The following is a 19,648-nucleotide window of genomic DNA, read 5'->3' on the forward strand; positions in this document are numbered from 1 at the left end:
CATACAATGTAATAGAAGAAACAGACCTATATAAACAATCCCAGTTCAGATTGTTAGGTGAAATATAGGGAAATAATGTTGTCCCAGAGAAGGGAGTCATACCTTGTGCTCAAGAGGGAATCAGGAATGTCTAAAGAGGAGATAAAAGATTAGATCTTGTTTAATAGTAACTTGGTCAGATAAGGTGGTGGGGGAAGTCATTTTAGGTTAGTGATAACATCTGCAAAGGCACAGAGATGAAGCAGTATGGCTTATACAGGTAATTGCAAATAACTAGGCATTGCTAGAGCATAGTTGTGGGGAGTAGCTTATGTAGAAATATAAGACTGGACAGTCACTAACAAGATCAATTTTTTTTTTTTTTTTGCCATGTTGTTGAGGAGTTTGAATTTAGGAGTCTGGATTTTTAATTTATATTTATTTTTTGTTAGTCTGTTTATCAAACTGGATTATTCTGTGTGTATGTGGGTGGGTGGATGCGTGCATATGTGCCTGTGCAGTCAAAATGTAGCACATCTTCCTAGAGCATGATTTTATTTGAGCATTTGGACATTAAGTACTTTTCTTAATTAAAACCGTGCTGGGTGCAGTGGCTCACATCTGTAATACCAGCACTTTCGGAGGCTGAGGTGGGTAGATCACTTGAGCCCAGGAGTTTGAGATTGGCCTGGGCAACATGGCGAAACCCTGTCTCTACAAAAATACAAAAATTAGTTGTGCATTGTGTTTGCCTGTAGTCCCGGCTACTTGCGAGGCTGCAGTGGGATAATTGCTTGAACTCCGAGGTGGAGGTTGCAGTGAGCTGAGATTGCGCGACAGAGACCCTGTCTCAAGAAAAAAGAAAAGAAAATCAGATTTTTATGGAATTGAATATAACATTCTTGTTAATTTTTCAAGTAAGTTTAATTTGTGAGCTTTTAAGGGCTGCTTTCACTACTCTAAAAGTGTGCAATGTATACTGGGCTTTTTTAGGCAGAGTAGCAGTATTCTGGTCAAACAGTACGTGGTATTTAATGTTTATTACCATATTTTACCTATTCTGACATTTAAAAAAATTTGAACATTTTTGAAATTAGAATGTGTCTTAGAATCTCTAGTGGTACGTAAAGTAATGGTACATTTTGTAATCTAGGATCTCAGGCTAGGCAAAAATACATCTTTTTTTTTTTTTTTTCATTAGAAAAGCAAGAAAGGGTCATTATAAAAAACTTAAAATATATAGAAAACGTGGCAGAATAATCTGTAGTCTCACCAAACTCAGAGATGACTGCAATTATTGTTTTGGCATATTTTCTTCTGGCCTTTAAAAAAATTCATATCTGTAATCAGTATATAATTATGTTTTTAGAAAATCAAGTTCATATACTGTATGCAGTTTATTCTATTCTTTGCACAACACTATATGCTGAACATAATTCTATGTAATTATTCAACACAATTTTAAATGTTGCCTAATACTCTATTATATGTATATGAAATTATTTACTCTTTAAAATTGTAAAAACTGTTTTATTGTAGAAATCTTTGTCCCACGTTGTGTCTCATTTCCTTAGGATAAATTCCTAGAAGTAAAATTCACTGGGTATAAAGTATGATTTTTATTTATTTTCAATTTAATTTAATTTTTTTCTTGATACAGAGTGTTAGTCAGTCACCCAGGGTGGAGTGCAGTGGCCTGATCTCGGCTCACTGCAGCCTTCATCTCTGAGTTCAAGTGATTCTTGTGCCTCAGGTGTCCACCACCATGCCCAGCTAATTTTTGTATTTTTAGTAGAGACGGGGTTTCGCCATGTTGGCCAGGCTGGTCTTGAACTCCTGACCTCAAGCAATCCGCCCGCCTTGGTCTCCTGAAGTGCTGGGATTACAGGTGTGAATCACAGCACCTGGCCAATTTTTAAAACAGTGTTAGGAAAAATCATCCATTTGCTTTCTTGAAAATTAGATCCAAGAGTTTATATGTGATCGAAATCCTTTTGAATTTTTGGTAACCCAGAAGCTATAAGTTAGCCTTTTTGTACTGGTCCTTTTGCTAACTTGTGATCATTTGGAGAATGGTTAACTCTAAACTACTAGCTCTAACGATTAGCTAGTTAGTGGTTGTCAAGACTGTGGTTCCTATTTATGACTCAATTTGCTCATTTCATTTCTTGCTGAATATGTTGTATAGTAGTATTTCACTTCTCTGAATCTTAGCTTTCTGCCAGCTTTACCTGACTCATATAGTTGACAATCAGAAATTGCTAAAAGGGTCTAGGTGGTCACAACATCCTATTTGGAGGTTTTAGAATGAATGAGAACTTACCAGATTTATAATTTTGCAAGTATTATTTTGCATAAAACTAATTTTGTGAATAACAAAGAGGTCGAAATCTGCCATAGGAAAAGATAAAACAGTTTAAGAAGGATTGGAAGTTCTGAGAAGTTTACTGTTTTAGGTAAGGTGTCCAGGGGAGGCCTTGCTAAAAGGTGACATTTGAAAAAAGAGTTGAAGTAGTTGAGGGAGTTAGCCATGTGGATGTCTCGGGAGAGAGTGGCATACAGAGGAACAGCTAGTACAAAGGCCTGGAGGGAGGAGAGTGTACCTGACCTGTTTGGGGAACATCAAGGAAGCCAGTGTCGCTGGAGAGGACTAGGCAGGGGAGAGAATTGTAGGATGATATCATAGAAGTAAGGAGATAGGGAGGCTAGGTCATGTCGAGTCTGGTAGGCCATTGTAAAATCTTGGGCTTTTGCTCTGGGTGAGATGGCAAGACATTCGAGACTTGAGCAGAGAAGTGACATGATCAGGCTTGTGTTTTAAGAACATCACCCTGTGTTGAGAATGGACACAGGGAAATCAGTTGAGAGTCTATTGCAGTAATCCAAGGAAGAGATGATGGGGACTTGGTCTAGCATAGTAGCAATGTAGAGGGGGAGAGTTATCGGATTCCAGAAATATTTCAAAGAGACAGCCAACATATTTTCCTGAGAGATATGATGTGGAGTGTAAGAAAAAAAGGAGTCAAGAATGGCCCCTCGGTTTTGTCCTGAGCAAAATTGAGACATCAGCCAAAGTGTGAGACACATAGGTTTAAGTTTTGGGTGAGAATATGTCTTCAGTTTTTGGCACGTTAAATTTGAGGTGTTTTTCAAGAGAGGATATATTTTGAAAGTAATTGAATATATATGTTTGAAGTTTAAGAGAGAAGTCTAGACTAGAGATAAAAATGTGGAAATTGATATGTAGATGGTTTTAAAGCCAGAGAAGTGAGTGTAGATAGAGAAGAAGTCACCATCAAGGACTGAGCCTTGGAATGCTCTAGTGTTAAGAAATCTGAGAGAAGGGGAGGAACCACTAAGGCAACTGAGACTACCGAGGTTGAAAAGTAAAATTTTCAGTATTATTGGAAGAATGTTGTGTCCTGAAAGTCTAGTGAAAAGTATGTATCAGGAGAGAGTGATCAAACCGTTAAAGCCACTGATATATCAAGATGAGAGCTGAGAATTGACCATTGGATTTAGCAACATGATGCTCCTTTGTGACTTTGACAAGTAGTTTTAAAAGAAAGGTTAAGAGCCAGAGCCGATGGCCGGGCGCGGTGGCTCAAGCTTGTAATCCCAGCACTTTGGGAGACCGAGACGGGTGGATCACGAGGTCAGGAGATCGAGACCATCCTGGCTAACACGGTGAAACTCCGTCTCTACTAAAATATACAAAAAACTAGCCGGACGAGGTGGCGGGCGCCTGTAGTCCCAGCTACTTGGGAGGCTGAGGCAGGAGAATGGCGTAAACCTGGAAGGCGGAGCTTGCAGTGAGCTGAGATCCGGCCACTGCACTCCAGCCTGGGCTACAGAGCGAGACTCCGTCTCAAAAAAAAAAAAAAAGCCAGAACCGAACTGAAGTGAGTTTTAGAGCAAATAAGAGGAAAGATTTTAGTCACAGAAAGTGTAGACAACTTATGAGAAATTTTGCTACAGTAGGGAGTTGAGTAATGGGACAGTAGCTGCTGAGAGAAATGGGATCAAGAGATTATTTTTGTTTGTTTCTCTAAGATGGGAGAGAAAACAGCATGGTGGGATCCAGTTAGGAAGGGGAAAGCTTAGTAGTAAAGGAGAAAGGGGAGAATTGCTTGAGCAATGTCCTTGAACTACAGTAATAAAAAAGGATGACATCTAGTGCATGAATGGAGGGTTTGACTTAAGATAGAAGTAGTCTCCCATAGTAAAAGGTGAAAAGACAAAATATATGCTTGTACATGCTGATAGGTAAGTGTATAAGTGGTGGTAAGTCCGTGGTAGTTTTCTTCTGTTTCGTTTGTTTCAGGGTAGTAGCCAAACAAGATCATTAGCTGTGAATGAGGATCAGTGGGAGAGCTGTAGGAGGTGTGTGAAGAAAGAAGAAAACTTGAAATATGTCTCTAGGAGAGTGGGAGAGTTACTAGAAATTTAGGATTGCCAAGTAGAACTAAAGGCCAACTTGATGTTTGTGATTATGAATTTTAAAATAGGATCAGTCATTGTGATTTTACGTATTTATCGAGACATATTTAACTGCATGGGTGCTGACATAGAGTAGTTGGAGAGTTGGATTTAACTGTAATAGAATTATTGTTTTGCCAAACTAAGTAAAGTGAGGCAGAAGAGAGCTCATGACATTAAAGGTATATGCAAGGGAGTGATTATAACAATTGACCATGTAAGCTGGGTAGGTAGGAAAGAGAGGCTATCAGTGCAGTGAGGGAAAGTACGAGTGGAGTAGGATCAATGGATCGGAGGTCCTGGTGGGGCTGGGGTTGTTGGAGTTAAGATACTAGAGGAACTAAGCAGGAAAGCTATAAGAGAGTGCTTAGAGAATGTAAGTTTTCTAATTGAAATTGTGGGAAGATTGTAATTACTAGTAATGACAAGGTCTAGTATGTGACCATGGAAATGAGTGACCAAGGTAACATAGAGGACAAGATCATTGAAGGAGAGAAGTATAGGTGTTGAGAGGCCAAGGTACTGTAAGTATTGTCTGTGGGTACATTAAAGTTATTAAGAATTGAAACAGGAAAATATTGGAGAGAAGTTCAGTAAATCAGAAGTAAAACTGTCTAGCAATGAGACGTGGTGACCTCTGAGAGTCAGTGGATTACAGCAACAATGAGAGGTGGGAAGTACAACCTAATGAAAATCAAAGCTAGCAGATTTAAGGGTGGGGATGTGGAGATCTCCCATTTTCAGGGTCGGTAGTCTAAGGCATGTGGATAAGTAAAGGTCCCCACTTGAGAGCTGTGGGGAAGCAGTGCCCTCAGAGGGCCACTGGGTTTTATTAGAGCAGGAGGTGGTGAACTACAGCCCACAGGCCACATCTCACTCACCACTATGGCTCATGAACTAAGCATGTTTTTTGTATTTTTTTATGAATGTTTATGTATTTTTTATGATTAAAAAAAGTCAAAAGAATAATATATTATGAATGTGACATAATAGGAAATTCAGATTTTAGTGTCCATAAATAAAGTTTTCTTGGGATGTTGCCATACTTTAAAAAGTGTATTGTGTGTGGCGGCTTTTGTTCTACAACACCTAAACTGAGTAGCTACAACAGAGACCATATGTAATTCTCTCCTCACTTCACACTGCTGCTCAGCACAATAGACATCACAGTGATGCTGTTACAGCTTGAGTTTTGAGTGCTGTAAGTACCACCATACCACATTTTATTTTCTATTACCAGTGCATATGCATTGTGTCAAAGCAAGAAGAGAACAGTATACTTGAAATGTTGTCTTTTTTTCCTCTCCCCTAAGAGGCTGTCACACAGGCAGGAATGCAGTGGCACGTCCATAGCTCACTGCAACCTCGAACTCCTGGGCTCAAGCAGTCCTTCTCCCTCAGCCTTCCAAGTAGCTGGGACTACAGGTGCATGCCACCATGGACCTGGCTAATTTTTAAATTTTTTGTAAAGACAAGTCTTGCTGTGTTGTCCAGGCTGGTCTCGAACTCCTGGCCTTGAGCAGTCCTCTTGCCTCCATCTCCCAAAGCACTGGGATTACAGGTGTGAGCCATCATGCCCAGTCCAAATGTTGTCCTTTTGAAGCATAATGGAATATGCATTATTTTTATCAAGTTAGGTGACAAAGCATTTTTTTAAATTGTGCAGTGACAGTGTAGCTGTGCTAAAGGAATACAGTGTACATTGGACATTCCCAGACTAAGCACTCACTATGATCTTCCCGACATAGGACAGCAACAGTAAGAAAAAAGAGAAAATTTAAAACGGAGTATCTCATCCCCGTAAAATTTCTTCATAAAGAAAAATGATCATGCAGGCTTAACAAAAATAAAAAAATAAAAAAGGCTGCAATGTTATGTAAGCATACAAGTGGTGTATTCACTAGCCGAGCAGAGAAAGCTGTTCACTGATGGTATGTGATTGCAGCAGCCAAACAAATGTGTACAGAGAGAAAAACTTGCCTAAGACTGTTAGCCTTTGGGCAAGAATAGCTGCTCAAAGAATTGAGGGCATTGGGAGTGGCATCAATAGTCAATTAAAAAAATAACCAATTTTGAGTTGTTTTCCTTGACTCTTGTTTATTTAAGGAATCAATGCAGAGTTTGAAGTGACTGAAGAATTAGCCTAGAGTCTCCCCTTACAGACTTGGGAAAGCTTGGTCTTATTTTCTTTAGAATATGTATCACAATGTGAAATTAAGTTACATATTTATTTATGTACTTATTATTTCTCTTTAGAGCAGCAGTCCCCAAACTTTTTGGCGCCAGGGACCAGTTTTGTGGAAGATAATGTTTCTATGGACAGGATGGGGGTTGAGGGGGTGGCGGACGGGATGGTTTTCTGAAACTGTTCCACCTCAGATCATCAGGCATTAAAAAAAGATTCTCATAAGGAATATGCAACCTGGATCCCTTGCATGTGCAGTTCACAATAGGGTTTGTGCCCCTGTGAGAATCTAGGACCACTGCTGATCTGACAGGAGATGAAGCTCAGATGGCAATGCTTGCTCACCCACTGCTCATCTCCTGCTGTATGGCCCAGTTCTTAATAGGCCATGCCGGTACAGGTCTGCGGCTCAGGGGTTGGGAACCGCGTTCTAGTGCATGCATTGTTTTCCGTCTCAACGGAGCCATAAGCCTACAAAGTTCAGGCTATATAGTACCCCTAGACCAAGAGTGGGTTTCTTACATGACTACTTTACAATAAATAGGCTTCTGTTTAAGATCCTGAGATTTGGGTGGGTGTGAATACATAGTCCTGAGTGTTTGGGAAACTAAAGTCTAATGCTTAGAATTTTACCATTAAGTTCTTGATTAGTTCTAGGTTGGACCATTGGTGAGATGAACTAGGAAAACTGGGACCATAAAAACTCTGAGTTTGACTGAAAGCCATCCAACAGAGGCACTTACACTTATTAGCACGTAAACCTGTATTAGAACAAGCTAAAATCCAAGGCAGCAGAACATAGAAAGATCTTTTAGATTTTAAATGACTTGTCTGCAGCCTTTGTCAAGACTCTACAGCCTATTCTAGCTCAAATAGCTAGATCCAAGAATCTTTTCTCAACCTCACAGGCTATTATATTATCCAGGTTCAGAAATTTCTGTCTCATCTGGGGTATTACAATACTCTTGAAATTCTCCCCACCTCCTGTCTTGCCTTTATTGAACTCATCTTCTACATATTCCCTAGAGTAGTTTTCCTGAAATGTAAGCTTGACTATGTTGTTTTGTCCACTGTAATTCCTTTTCATGGCTTCCTGCCCATAGTAGTGGTGTTTCTCAGTTCCTAGCAGATTCCAGAGAATTCTTCAGGGGCTGTAGATGAGGCTCTGTCTCTTCTCTGACACCTTTAACCTCCTTTAGAACAGAGCAGTTTCTTTGATCTATTTTATATAGAGAGCTACTTTAAACTTTAATGTGAAAACTTTAATATGTAAATAACACTTAAATAATAGTGTTATTACTATAACTACTGGCTGACAGGTAAAGTTCAAGCTCTTGAACTTATCTGGGGATTTCCAGCCTCTTCTGTCAGTCCTTACGACAAACTTGAGACTCCAGCAACATAGAACTTAGATATAGTTCCTCTGTGCTTGGTTTACATTGCTTGTCTGCTTATATTTGTTTGTTCTTTCATTTTTTTGAGACAGGGTCTCACTCTGTCGCCCAGACTGGGGCGTACTGGTGTGATCTTGGCTCACTGCAACCTTCACCTCCCAGGCCTAGGTGATCCTTCCACCTTAGCCTCCTGAGTAGCTGGGACTACAGGAAACTGTCACTGCACCCAGCTAAATTTTTAAAAAATATTTTTTGTAGAGACAAGGTTTCATCATGTTTCCCAGGCTGGTCTTGAACTCCTGAACTCATACATTCCGCCTCCCTCAGCTTCCCAAAGTGTTGGGATTACAGGCGTGAGCCACCATGCCTGGTCTGTTCTTTCTTTCATTGTCTATTGCCTAGCTAACCACTACTATTCAGTTTAGACTTGTTTCAGGTACCATCATTTATGGAGTCTTCCTACCTGTCTCTCACCCCAGCAGGCTTTGGTTAGGTGTCCTCCTTAGTACTCAAAAAACTGTTTATATTCCTTATTACATTATTTTCAATTCTTTTTTTCATTGTTTCTGTTTCATTTGCTAGTGTTTGAACTCTTAAAGAATAGGAGCTACATTTTAAAGTTACCTTTATTTCCAGTGCTGTACAGCCTGATGTGTGGTAGATACAAATATTTGTGCAGTGAATTAATTGAGTATTGTTTATCTTTCTGATGCATCTTGCAGTGAATATGTAACCTAAAATTAAATGTTCTTATAACTTTGTAGAAATTTGCTCTCTGTTGCTGTATTTATTGGTCATAAAGTACACAAACACTTGACTTTAAATTTGCATTTGAAAAGGAAAACAAGAATATTAATACAGCTCTTATTAGGAGCTAGAACTGAAGTTTAATAGCTGCTGTGTATTTTATACAACTCGGAAATGTGAAGCTTTTCCATGTAATCTCATGCCAGTGTTGACCCATGTGGATTAAAATAGCCCTAATTTAATCTATGACCAAATTAGGAATTAGAATATCTATCCAGTGGGGATTTGTGAATTATTGTAGTTTGTAGTATGACAGGTTTATATAAATAATTGCAGTGATTTTCACTGTGTGTTTCAAGTTAAAATCTAGGTTCAAATAGAGAAATGTAATGATATAAGTATTAAAGATTGCCAGTTGGAAAATTTACTGTATTTTTTTTTTGGTGTATTTGCCTTTGATATCTTAAATTACATCTTTTTTTAAAGGATCACTAAAACTGACCTTATTTATAAAAAGAAAAATTTATTCTAGCATGAAAATATCTACTCATGTTTCCTAAATTCAGATTTGATGTGTACTTAAAATACCAGGAACTAATTAGCTAATTATTCTCAACTTTTGTTTGTAGTGTAATATTTGTTTTTAAAACATTCTATTAAGTCATATTTTGATTAATAAAAACCTTTAGTAGCTATAATGAAGTTATTCTGGAATTTGTTTTAAAAAATCTTAGCAAATTGAACATTTATCTGTTTTATAGCTTCAAGTTTCACCATATTTTCAAATAATTCTTAATGAAGTTTGTTGTTTTTCATTGTTTCTTAAGAACTCGAATGTAAAATAAGTAGTGCTAGTTGTAATACTTTAGTGATTTAAAATGATAAGCTTTTCTTTTCATACAGATAAAGACACAATAAATAAAATCAGAGATTTACGAATGAAAGCCGAAGATTATGAAGTAGTGAAGGTGATTGGTAGAGGTGCATTTGGAGAAGTTCAATTGGTAGGTTATTTTAATGAGAATAAAAAAGGACTTTATTAAATTAAAATAATCCACTTGTGTGTTTAACATATTATTTGGGAAAATACTGTTTTTATAGAATTGTTGCTTGAAGTTCCTTTAGACATTGTTGCCTAAGGGTATGAAAACCTAGTGTCAAATCCAGCCATAGTGGGAAGTGTTTTCCCCAAGTACCTATGGCAGAGAAGAAGTCTCAGGCGTCAGAAGATAAATCTTTGCTTGTCATATTAGACTAAAATGCAGTAGAGTAGTAAGCTTTATAAATAGGAAGCAGCTTACATAGCAGGGTGGAGGGGGGAACGTATCTTATAATATAGGAAATAAAGATTTTCTTAAAACATTACTTCTGATAATTAAGTCTTGACATTAGCTACTTGGAGTAATTTGGCAGAAGAGAAGAAATAAAAATAACTGAAACAGTAAAGCTTAATTATTTAACAAGTATTAAAAGCACTTAGTAAATTGTTCTGTGAAACCTTGAGCTTTAAATGTTAACAAAAGGTTCATTATTTTCCCTTTTCAATTTTAAAGGTAAGGCATAAATCCACCAGGAAGGTATATGCTATGAAGCTTCTCAGCAAATTTGAAATGATTAAGAGATCTGATTCTGCTTTTTTCTGGGAAGAAAGGGACATCATGGCTTTTGCTAATAGTCCGTGGGTTGTTCAGGTATGACTTTGCTGCTCTTTCATTATTGCTCTATTAGTTTGTAACTAAACATATCTGAGAAGCTTAGTTTGTGTTTTAGAATAGTAATAGAGAATTTACTGGCAGTTACAAAATTGTCTAATTACCTTTTAAATCTTAAAGTTTAATTATGTTGAATCATTTCTAGAAAGAAAGGCCAGAACAAAATAATTATGCTTTTGTAGAATTTATATATAGGAAATTTAATTTAAGTGTAGAATTTGGGCTGGGCATTATGGCTCAGGCCTGTAATCTCAATACTTTGGGAGGACGAGGCAGGAGGATTGCTTGAGCCCGGGAGTTTGAGACCAGCCTGGGCAACATGGTGACACCTATGTCTACAAAAAATTTAAAAAATTACTGAGGCATGGTGGTACACGCCTGTGGTCCCGGCTACTTAGGAGGCTGAAGCAGGAGGATTGCTTGAGTCCAGGAGGTTGAGGCTGCAGTGAGCTGTGTTCACGTCACTGCACTTTAGCCTGGGCAACAGAGTGAGACCCTGTATCAAAAATAAAAATAATAAATAAATATAAAATTTAAACACAGAATTTTAAATTAGATCTTTTTAAATACAGAAGATACAGAAAACTTAATCTACTTAGATTTGAGGGAAGTCATATATTATTAAAATTTAAATAGATACTTTTATTTAATATCGATTTTTTTTCCCCCAGACATGAGGCTCTCATTTTGTTTAGCTGTCTCCTCATTTATTTGTCTCTTATTTTGTGAAGAGGAGATAATAAGGGAAAGGAAGGGAAAGTGAGAGGAAACCAAGTTAAGCTAGGTCACCAAATAATACTTGTCTTTAGGTTTTCAGTAGAAAGAAAAATAAACGAAGTCAGTAGTTTTAGGTCCTCGTCTTGATTGCCATAGGCCTTTCTCTGAAGCTATGGCCATGTTACTTAACATCTCTGGGCCACAGTTTCCTTGTTCGTAAGTGTGAAAGTTGTCTTTGATTGGTTATGTTCAATTGTGGAGGTACCTTAGGCAAAATCATGGGGTCAAGTGGGGTTTTGGGTAGACTATAATTCTGAGTTTTCTCTCTGCTTTTATGAGTTCAGCTTCATGTTTTATCTGTCTTATGTATTGGGGTCCTTAATGCAAAATGTCATACGGAGGAAGTTAAACTGGGCTAGACCATTTCTAATTTTCTAACTTGTATTTGTGATTTATTTGTTTATAATATATAATGAAATCTATCCTTAAAAAGCATAACAGTAATTGGAATTAAAAGGATATGAAAAATGTTGAAGGTTTATGCCATAGCACTTTTTTTTTTTTTGAGACGGAGTCTTGCTCTGTTGCTCTGTCACCCACGCTGGAGTGCAATAGTGTGATCTCGGCTCACTGCAAGCTCCGCCTCTGGGGTTCATACCATTCTCCTGTCTCAGCCTCCGGAGTAGCTGGGACCACGCCCAGCTAATTTTTTTTGTATTTTTAGTAGAGATGGGCTTCACTGTGTTAGCCATGATGGTCTCGATCCCCTGATCTCATTATTCGCCCGCCTCAGCCTCCCAAAGTGCTGGGATTATAGGCGTGAGCCACCATACCCAGTCACCATAGCACTTTTCAACTTGAAATGTCTATGTTTTTAACAACTGTGTAGATCAGAGTTTCTCAGGGCTAATACTATTGACGTTTTGGGCCAGATAATTCTTTGTTGTTGGGGGCTATCCTTTACATTATTCCAATTACTGGTGTGTTTATTTAGGGTGTTTGGCAGCATTCCTGGCCTCTACACAGGAGATGCTAGTAGCAACTCTTCCCTCCTCACACACAGTTGTGACAACCAAAAATGTGTTCACCACTGGTTAACAACCACTGATACATGCATGTTCAGTGTCTGTTAGTTCAAAGATATGTGACATAATTGTTAATTTCAGGGCTATTTACAATTTAGGTATTCAGAGCTTTATTTCTCTGGATATATTGTCTATAAATAGGGGTAAAACTGTCACCAAATTAACAATATTTCTTTATGGGGCCCAAATGACAAATTGTGTACTTTAATCTGGGATAGTCATGAAATGCCACTTTGTTTCTTATCCTTCCCTCTTCCCCCAAAATATATTTTTTACATTAAAATAACTGAGTCTTGTCCGGGTGTGGTAGTCCCAAGCCTGTAATCCGAGCACTTCCAGAGGCTGAGGCAGGAAGATCACTTGAGGGCAGGAGTTCAAGACTGGCCCCCCTACCTGTACAAAAAAATAAAAAATCAAAACAAAATAACTGAATCTATAACTACAATTACTAAACACTGTTGAAAAAAATGAAACATTAAGAAGATTTTAAGACAAACATCTGGGTAAATTACAGATCATCTTCTCTGGGGCTTATTTTTATTTTAGTTTAATTCTGAACTTCTTATATTTACTTAAAATGTTATTTTATAAATTTGGCCTTTTTATTTGATCCCCGGTCACATACTATATTTATGCCTGATATCCTCACTAATTTCACATTAGTGGATTTTACTGTTACTATTTTAGCCCTAGCGGCTGCCTTCCTCCTACTTTTGTGTTGTTACTGCTCCTCCTCCTGACTGTTGTCATTTGTTGAGCATCTATTACACTAAGTGCTTTCTATATTCAGTAATCTTTTTTAACAACCCTCAACCCTGAAAGACAGTTAATCTGTTAGGTGCACTGTTACTTTATGGATTAATTTATGATTTGGTTCATTAAGCCTTTATTAAGCAATTGCTAACTGCCAGGCATCTGGATACTTGACTAAGCAACAGGTATAAAAGTTAAAGTACAGTCCTTACAGTGTTTTAGAAGAGATTATAGTCGCAGAGACTCGGGTAGGTTAAGCAAATTACTAGTCACACAGCTAATAAGAAACAGCTGAAACTAAGCCAAATTTATCAAAGCCTTCTTGAGCATTGTGATATTGATATAAATTTAATAGTAGACCTCACTGATGCACAAATAAGAAGTATAGTATTTCTTTGCCTAGGAGATTTGTATATTTACTGAAAATATTACAGTTTAAAAAAATTCTCAGTAAAGGAAATTCAAATAGTATAGAAAGTTATGAAGAAAGACTATCTCCATGTAACTCTTCTGAATAATCAGGTTATAGTCCTTTTGCATATACAGGGGTCTTTGTGGCATTTATGTTTGTCTTTTTTTTTTAACTAGACTTGCAACTTCTGTAATTTGATTAATTTTACTTAAATCTTTTATTAGTATTTTTGCTACTTTTTAAGTGAAACAATTTTGTTTAACATTAATGAATATGTTTTGTGTGTTTTTTTTGTCTGTGTAGCTTTTTTATGCATTCCAAGATGATCGTTATCTCTACATGGTGATGGAATACATGCCTGGTGGAGATCTTGTAAACTTAATGAGCAACTATGATGTGCCTGAAAAATGGGCACGATTCTATACTGCAGAAGTAGTTCTTGCATTGGATGCAATCCATTCCATGGGTTTTATTCACAGGTAAAGATAAAAGTGCTTTAAATTTTCTCATTTGTTGAAGGAAATAGCTAAAAAATAACTTTAACATTTCTTACTCTCAATTCACCCATTCTTCTGTATGACATGAATGATATTTCAGAACTCAAGACTTTGGCCAAGCGCTGACTCACGCCTGTAATCCCAGCACTTTGCGAGGCCGAGACAGGCGGATCTCTTGAGCTCAGGAGTTTGACACCAGCCTGGGCAACATGGGGAAACCCATCTCAACAACAGGTGGCATGCACCTGTGGTCCCAGCTCCTTGGGTGGCTAAGGTGGGAGGATCACTTGAGCCTGAGTGCAGAGGTTTCAGTGAGCTGAGATTTAGTCACTGCACTTCAGACTGGGTGACAGAATGAGATTCCATCTCAGGAAGGGGGGAAAAAAAGAACTCCAGACTTTGAAGTTTATAATTTTAGCATTTCAGTTTAATGTTGGTATAAATATATTCTTTAATATCCCTTAATCTGATCATATAGCCTTTAAATGGTATTCTGAAAAGTAAAAATTGTAAACTAGTTTTCTAAGGTATGTGCCAGGAGTTAAACACTTTGATGTTAATTTTTAAAATATGTAATTTAATTTGCTTTTAATTAGTGAATACATCATATTTATTCATAGACGAATAGTTTCATTTGTTGTACAAACACTGCTGGAATACTGTATGCAGTTGCTGTGCCTACATGTCAGGGATCAAAAATGAAAGCAACTTAGACCCTGCTCTGGGGTTTTTTATGTACTTATCTATCTCATGTTTCAATCACCTTTTGTGTCTGAGTGTTGTATTTTTGATGGTCAGTCTCTCTTAAACGATTTGATTTTCCCTCTGAAAGAATCAAACTCTGTTTAAAAAGGAATATATATGTTTTCTTCTGAGACATTAACATATAAAGAAGTTTCCTTGATGAAATTTAATTTATAGATGTGGTTAGAGAACACATACAGATCCAAGATGGCCTTACCTAAATTGAGGATGCTTGACCTAAAATAACTGCCTCATACAATTTTTACAGTGTCTAATCTGTTTCAGAAAATACTGTACTATTTTTTCCCTCCCGCAGAGATGTGAAGCCTGATAACATGCTGCTGGATAAATCTGGACATTTGAAGTTAGCAGATTTTGGTACTTGTATGAAGATGAATAAGGTTAATTAACTAGATTTTAATTTAGTTTTTGCTAATTCAAGATAGATGCTTCTTTAGAAAATGGCTTAAGAATTTACTAACCATCGCTGGACTTGTCCAGAATTGATATGACCTTATTTGTTGAACTAGATACCATGGTTTCAATGTGGTATTAGTAACTTGTTAGTGATTTATTTTTTCCTCTCTATTTAGGGTAAATGTGGATTGCCAAATTTACTAAATCCTTCATAACAACTCTAATATACACTGCTGGTAACTAGGAATGGAATTAGCTTAAACGTCACTAAATACTTCTGCCAGTGTTAAAATTAGACTTTCATAAAAATTAGATTTCAGTAATGTGTGTATTTTTTAGTGTTTTACTTCTGTTAACATATAAAAAATTTTACTGCTTATTTTAGGAGTGGGTCTTAAAAGATACCTATCCTCACTATATAATACCTATCCTCACTATATAATAAATATAGCTCATTCAGCTGTGTATGTTATTCCTTCACTTCATATAAACAGTGAAGGAAACACTGCATGAGAACTGTTGTGTGAGCATTTAGTTATAATTCTGTTTCATTAATACCAGCAAATATAGGTAACAACGAACAAGTCTCTCAGGTTTGGTGGGGGAGGGCAGTTAAAATTCACATCAAATAGATATTCAGTGTGCTTTACACTATTATGCCCTTTTCCCATACATATGCGCCCCCATTTTATATTTATACAGTCAACTTTTGTATGCTTCTTTTGTAGTTTCAAACATAGTTAAATAGCTATTTTAGTAAAAAATAAGGAAGTCAGCATTTATACCACTATGTTGTAAAATGCCCTATTCTATAAACTCCCCAGTGTATTTGCACTGGCCTGTGTACTTGTTCTCAGCAGTTAAGATGATACCATGATATTGGCACAACTCGGGGAATAATAAATGGTGGCAGTATGTCTTTCTAGTGAGCATTATTACAAAATAATCACTGGTGTGTGTATATATGTGAATACACATATAGTGTGTGTATATGCATACATGTGTATACACATACATTATATGGTATATATGTATATGGTGTGTATATAGTGTGTATATATATGATTAAGCTGTGTTAATTTTTGTCAGGTTTCCATTAAGTTTTAATGTATGATATTTTATAGCTCAAAGATTTGGAGTCCCATAGGTTATATTAATAAGAAAGTCATTTTAAATAATTGAGACTTTATATCCTAATTCAAAATTTGACCTGCCGCTCTTTTTAGGAAGGCATGGTACGATGTGATACAGCAGTTGGAACACCTGATTATATTTCCCCTGAAGTATTAAAATCCCAAGGTGGTGATGGTTATTATGGAAGAGAATGTGACTGGTGGTCGGTTGGGGTATTTTTATACGAAATGCTTGTAGGTGAGTAAAGGAAGATTTTATGTCTCTCTATTATAGTTGTTCATCTCAAAACTCGCCACTTGGCTCTTTCTAATATAATATTTATTTTCTTAAGCAATCTTGATTTTGTTTGTGGGTAATAAACATGATCCAAACCTGCTTTGTATGTGTTTTTAAAAGCATTTAGAGGCTTAGAGCAACTTTATGATGTGTTCTTTTTATATATTTGGAGTATGTTTTTAGTTTAATACATACCTAATAATCTTTTTAAATGGGTAACTTTGACTCGTCCTTTGAAACTGACTTTTTTCAAATGTATTTCATTTTGCTTTTGTTTTCTTTATTGATTTTTCAGGTGATACACCTTTTTATGCAGATTCTTTGGTTGGAACTTACAGTAAAATTATGAACCATAAAAATTCACTTACCTTTCCTGATGATAATGACATATCAAAAGAAGCAAAAAACCTTATTTGTGCCTTCCTTACTGACAGGTAAATAATTTTAAAATTGAGCCTGTATTAATTCTGAGGACTTCTCATCTTCTGCTCCGTTTTTAAGGTCCATATCTGAGTTTCTACGTGTAAATTGTTAGAATTTTTATATGCTACCATTCTCAAAACCGTTAATGACGGTGAGACCTGAGATAATTTTATGATATTCTAGATGTCTTTTGTGGATCTCAGCTCACTTATCATACCTAAGAAATTGTGATGATAATATAGTCTTGGCTGATGGCTAAATTAGATGACTTTTTCTTTTATTGTTAAATTTTTAACTTGGTTAATTATAAAAATTACAGTGTATTTTATTGAATCTAAAAAATTTTTTTAACATAACATCTCTGAAATTAGAGAACATCTCACAGTCAATGGTATGAGTTGGGAGCATTCTTTTTCCTAGTGGTATAAAAATGGTGATACACCTTATACTTTAAACCATTTTAGATTTGATGATGTATGGTATATGGTTGTTGAAAGAGTCAATAATATAAAGCCATTTTTAAAAGTATACTACCTTTTTTCTTCTAGACATAATAGTTGGTGTTCCATCTTGTAGATTCAACAAGCATTTTAATATTTGTCTGCGTTTTTGAAAGAAAAATGACATATTATGTATACCTTTGAAGTTTACTTATGAAATTTGAAAGTGAACCAGATGTATTAGTAAGATTATACTTAATGTTTATGATTGTAAATTGTTAAATATTAGGGAGACCTAGTACTTTTAAATATGTTTCAAGTTGATATTTGCTTTAACTTGCCTCCCTTCATTATGTCCCTTAGAGCTTGAAGTATGGTTTTTCAAATGTTTACTTTTTTTTTTTTTTAAATAGAGGCAGGGTTTTGCTCGTTGCCTAGGCTGGTTTCAAACTCCTGGGCTCAAGTGATCCTCGCACTTCAGCCTCCCAAAATGCTGGGATTATAGGCGTGAGCCACCCATGCCTGGCTAATTTTTACATTGATTGATTGATTCATTCATTGAGGCAGAGTCTTGCTCTGTCGCCCAGGCTGGAGTGCAGTGGCGCGATCTTGGCTCGCTGCAACCTCCACCTCCTGGGTTCAAGCGGTTCTCCTGCCTCAACCTCCTGAGTAGCTGAGACTACAGGTGCCTGCCACCATGCCTGGCTAATTTTTGTATTTTCAGTAGAGAGGGTTTCACTATGTTGGCCAGGCTGGTCTTGAACTCCTGACCTCATGATCTACCTGCCTTGGCCTCCCAAAGTGCTGGGATTACAGGTGTGAGCCACCGTGCCTGGCTAATTTTTACATTTTAATATAAAGAATTGTACTATGCTGTTTATTAAGTGCTAGGGATATAGTAGTGAGGAAGATACAGAGCCACTTCTCTCAAATATCTCATAGTCCTTTGGGGGAATTAGATGAGCAAATCAGACATTTATAGTACAGACAGCTAATTACCATGAGGTAAGTACCATGTGCCAGAGAACCATGGAGAGGTTTTCTTTTTTTTTTTTTTTTTTTTTTTTTGAGGCGGAGTCTCGCTCTGTCGCCGGGACTGGAGTGCAGTGGCCGGATCTCAGCTCACTGCAAGCTCCGCTTCCCGGGTTCACGCCATTCTCCTGCCTCAGCCTCCCGAGTAGCTGGGACTACAGGCGCCCGCCACCTCGCCCGGCTAGTTTTTTTGTATTTTTAGTAGAGACGGGGTTTCACCATGTTAGCCAGGATGGTCTCGATCTCCTGACCTCGTGATCCGCCCGTCTCGGCCTCCCAAAGTGCTGGGATTACAGGCTTGAGCCACCGCGCCCGGCCCATGGAGAGGTTTTCTAATCCAGTTTGAGAGTTTGTGAAAGCTTCTTGGAAAAATTGTCACATGTCTAAGCCAACTTATCTTTTAGCTTATGCAGAAACTTAGAATTTAGAGTATTTTCTTTATTTATAAGCACTCTACTAGGGAAAAAAAGGTGCTGACTTTCTTTTTCCAATTCAGCTAAAATCACATTTTTAAAAACTTTTTCCTCACCAGGAAAGAGGCTAGTATCAGTAACTTGTCCAGTGAAAGCTCTGAATTTTGTGGCAGTATCAAGAATTAGTAGTCACTGACTTTTGAGTGATCAGAAATAATTAATAGATTATAAATTGGAAATTCAAAATTTAAAATGTGTTTCTGGAGGTTTTTGGTAGCATCTGGTATTACTGCCTAAGTAAAGTTTTGGTTGGGGAAAAAAAAGCATAACTTTACCACTGTAAAAAAAAAATAAACATACACACACAAACAACTGTCAAGAAAATGCATGGTGCTTTTTTCATTTTGCTAATGAAGTAAGGTGGTGATCAATTGGGATTTTTGTTGTCAGTAGAAAAGTCATGGGTGTTTTTTGTAGTTATTCTTTAGTTTTCTTTTCTTTTTTTGAGGTGGAGTCTCGCTCTGTCTCACGGAGGCTGTAGTGCAGTGGCATGATCTCAGCTCACTGTAGCCTCTGCCTCCTGCGTTCAAGCGATTCTCCTGTCTCAGCCTCCCAAGTAGCTGGGACTACAGGCGTGTTCCACCACACCCGGTTAGTTTTATATTTTTAGTAGAGATGGGGTTTCACTGTGTTGGCCAGGCTGGTCTTGAACTCCTGACCTCAGGTGATCCACCCCACCTGGGCTTCCCAAAGTGCTGGGATTATAGGTGTGAGCCACCACGTCTGGCCTTTCTTCAGTTTTCTTTTAA

General features: G+C 37.1%; 1 protein-coding gene across 2 annotated transcripts in view; it reads left to right on the forward strand.

Annotated features, from left to right (window-relative positions):
* Window positions 1–19,648, forward strand: part of ROCK1 (Rho associated coiled-coil containing protein kinase 1) — a 155,792-nt gene that overhangs the window by 44,175 nt on the left and 91,969 nt on the right. For both annotated transcript variants that reach the window (XM_033178174.1, XM_033178175.1), the window contains exons 3-8: window positions 9,688–9,788; window positions 10,338–10,475; window positions 13,767–13,942; window positions 15,021–15,105; window positions 16,348–16,492; window positions 16,827–16,965. In XM_033178174.1, coding sequence (XP_033034065.1) covers window positions 9,688–9,788; window positions 10,338–10,475; window positions 13,767–13,942; window positions 15,021–15,105; window positions 16,348–16,492; window positions 16,827–16,965 — 784 coding nt within the window. The remainder of the gene's footprint in view (window positions 1–9,687; window positions 9,789–10,337; window positions 10,476–13,766; window positions 13,943–15,020; window positions 15,106–16,347; window positions 16,493–16,826; window positions 16,966–19,648) is intronic.

This window comes from Trachypithecus francoisi, unplaced genomic scaffold (assembly GCF_009764315.1).
Source record: "Trachypithecus francoisi isolate TF-2019V2 unplaced genomic scaffold, Tfra_2.0 Lachesis_group19, whole genome shotgun sequence".
Classification (NCBI taxonomy): domain Eukaryota; kingdom Metazoa; phylum Chordata; class Mammalia; order Primates; family Cercopithecidae; genus Trachypithecus; species Trachypithecus francoisi.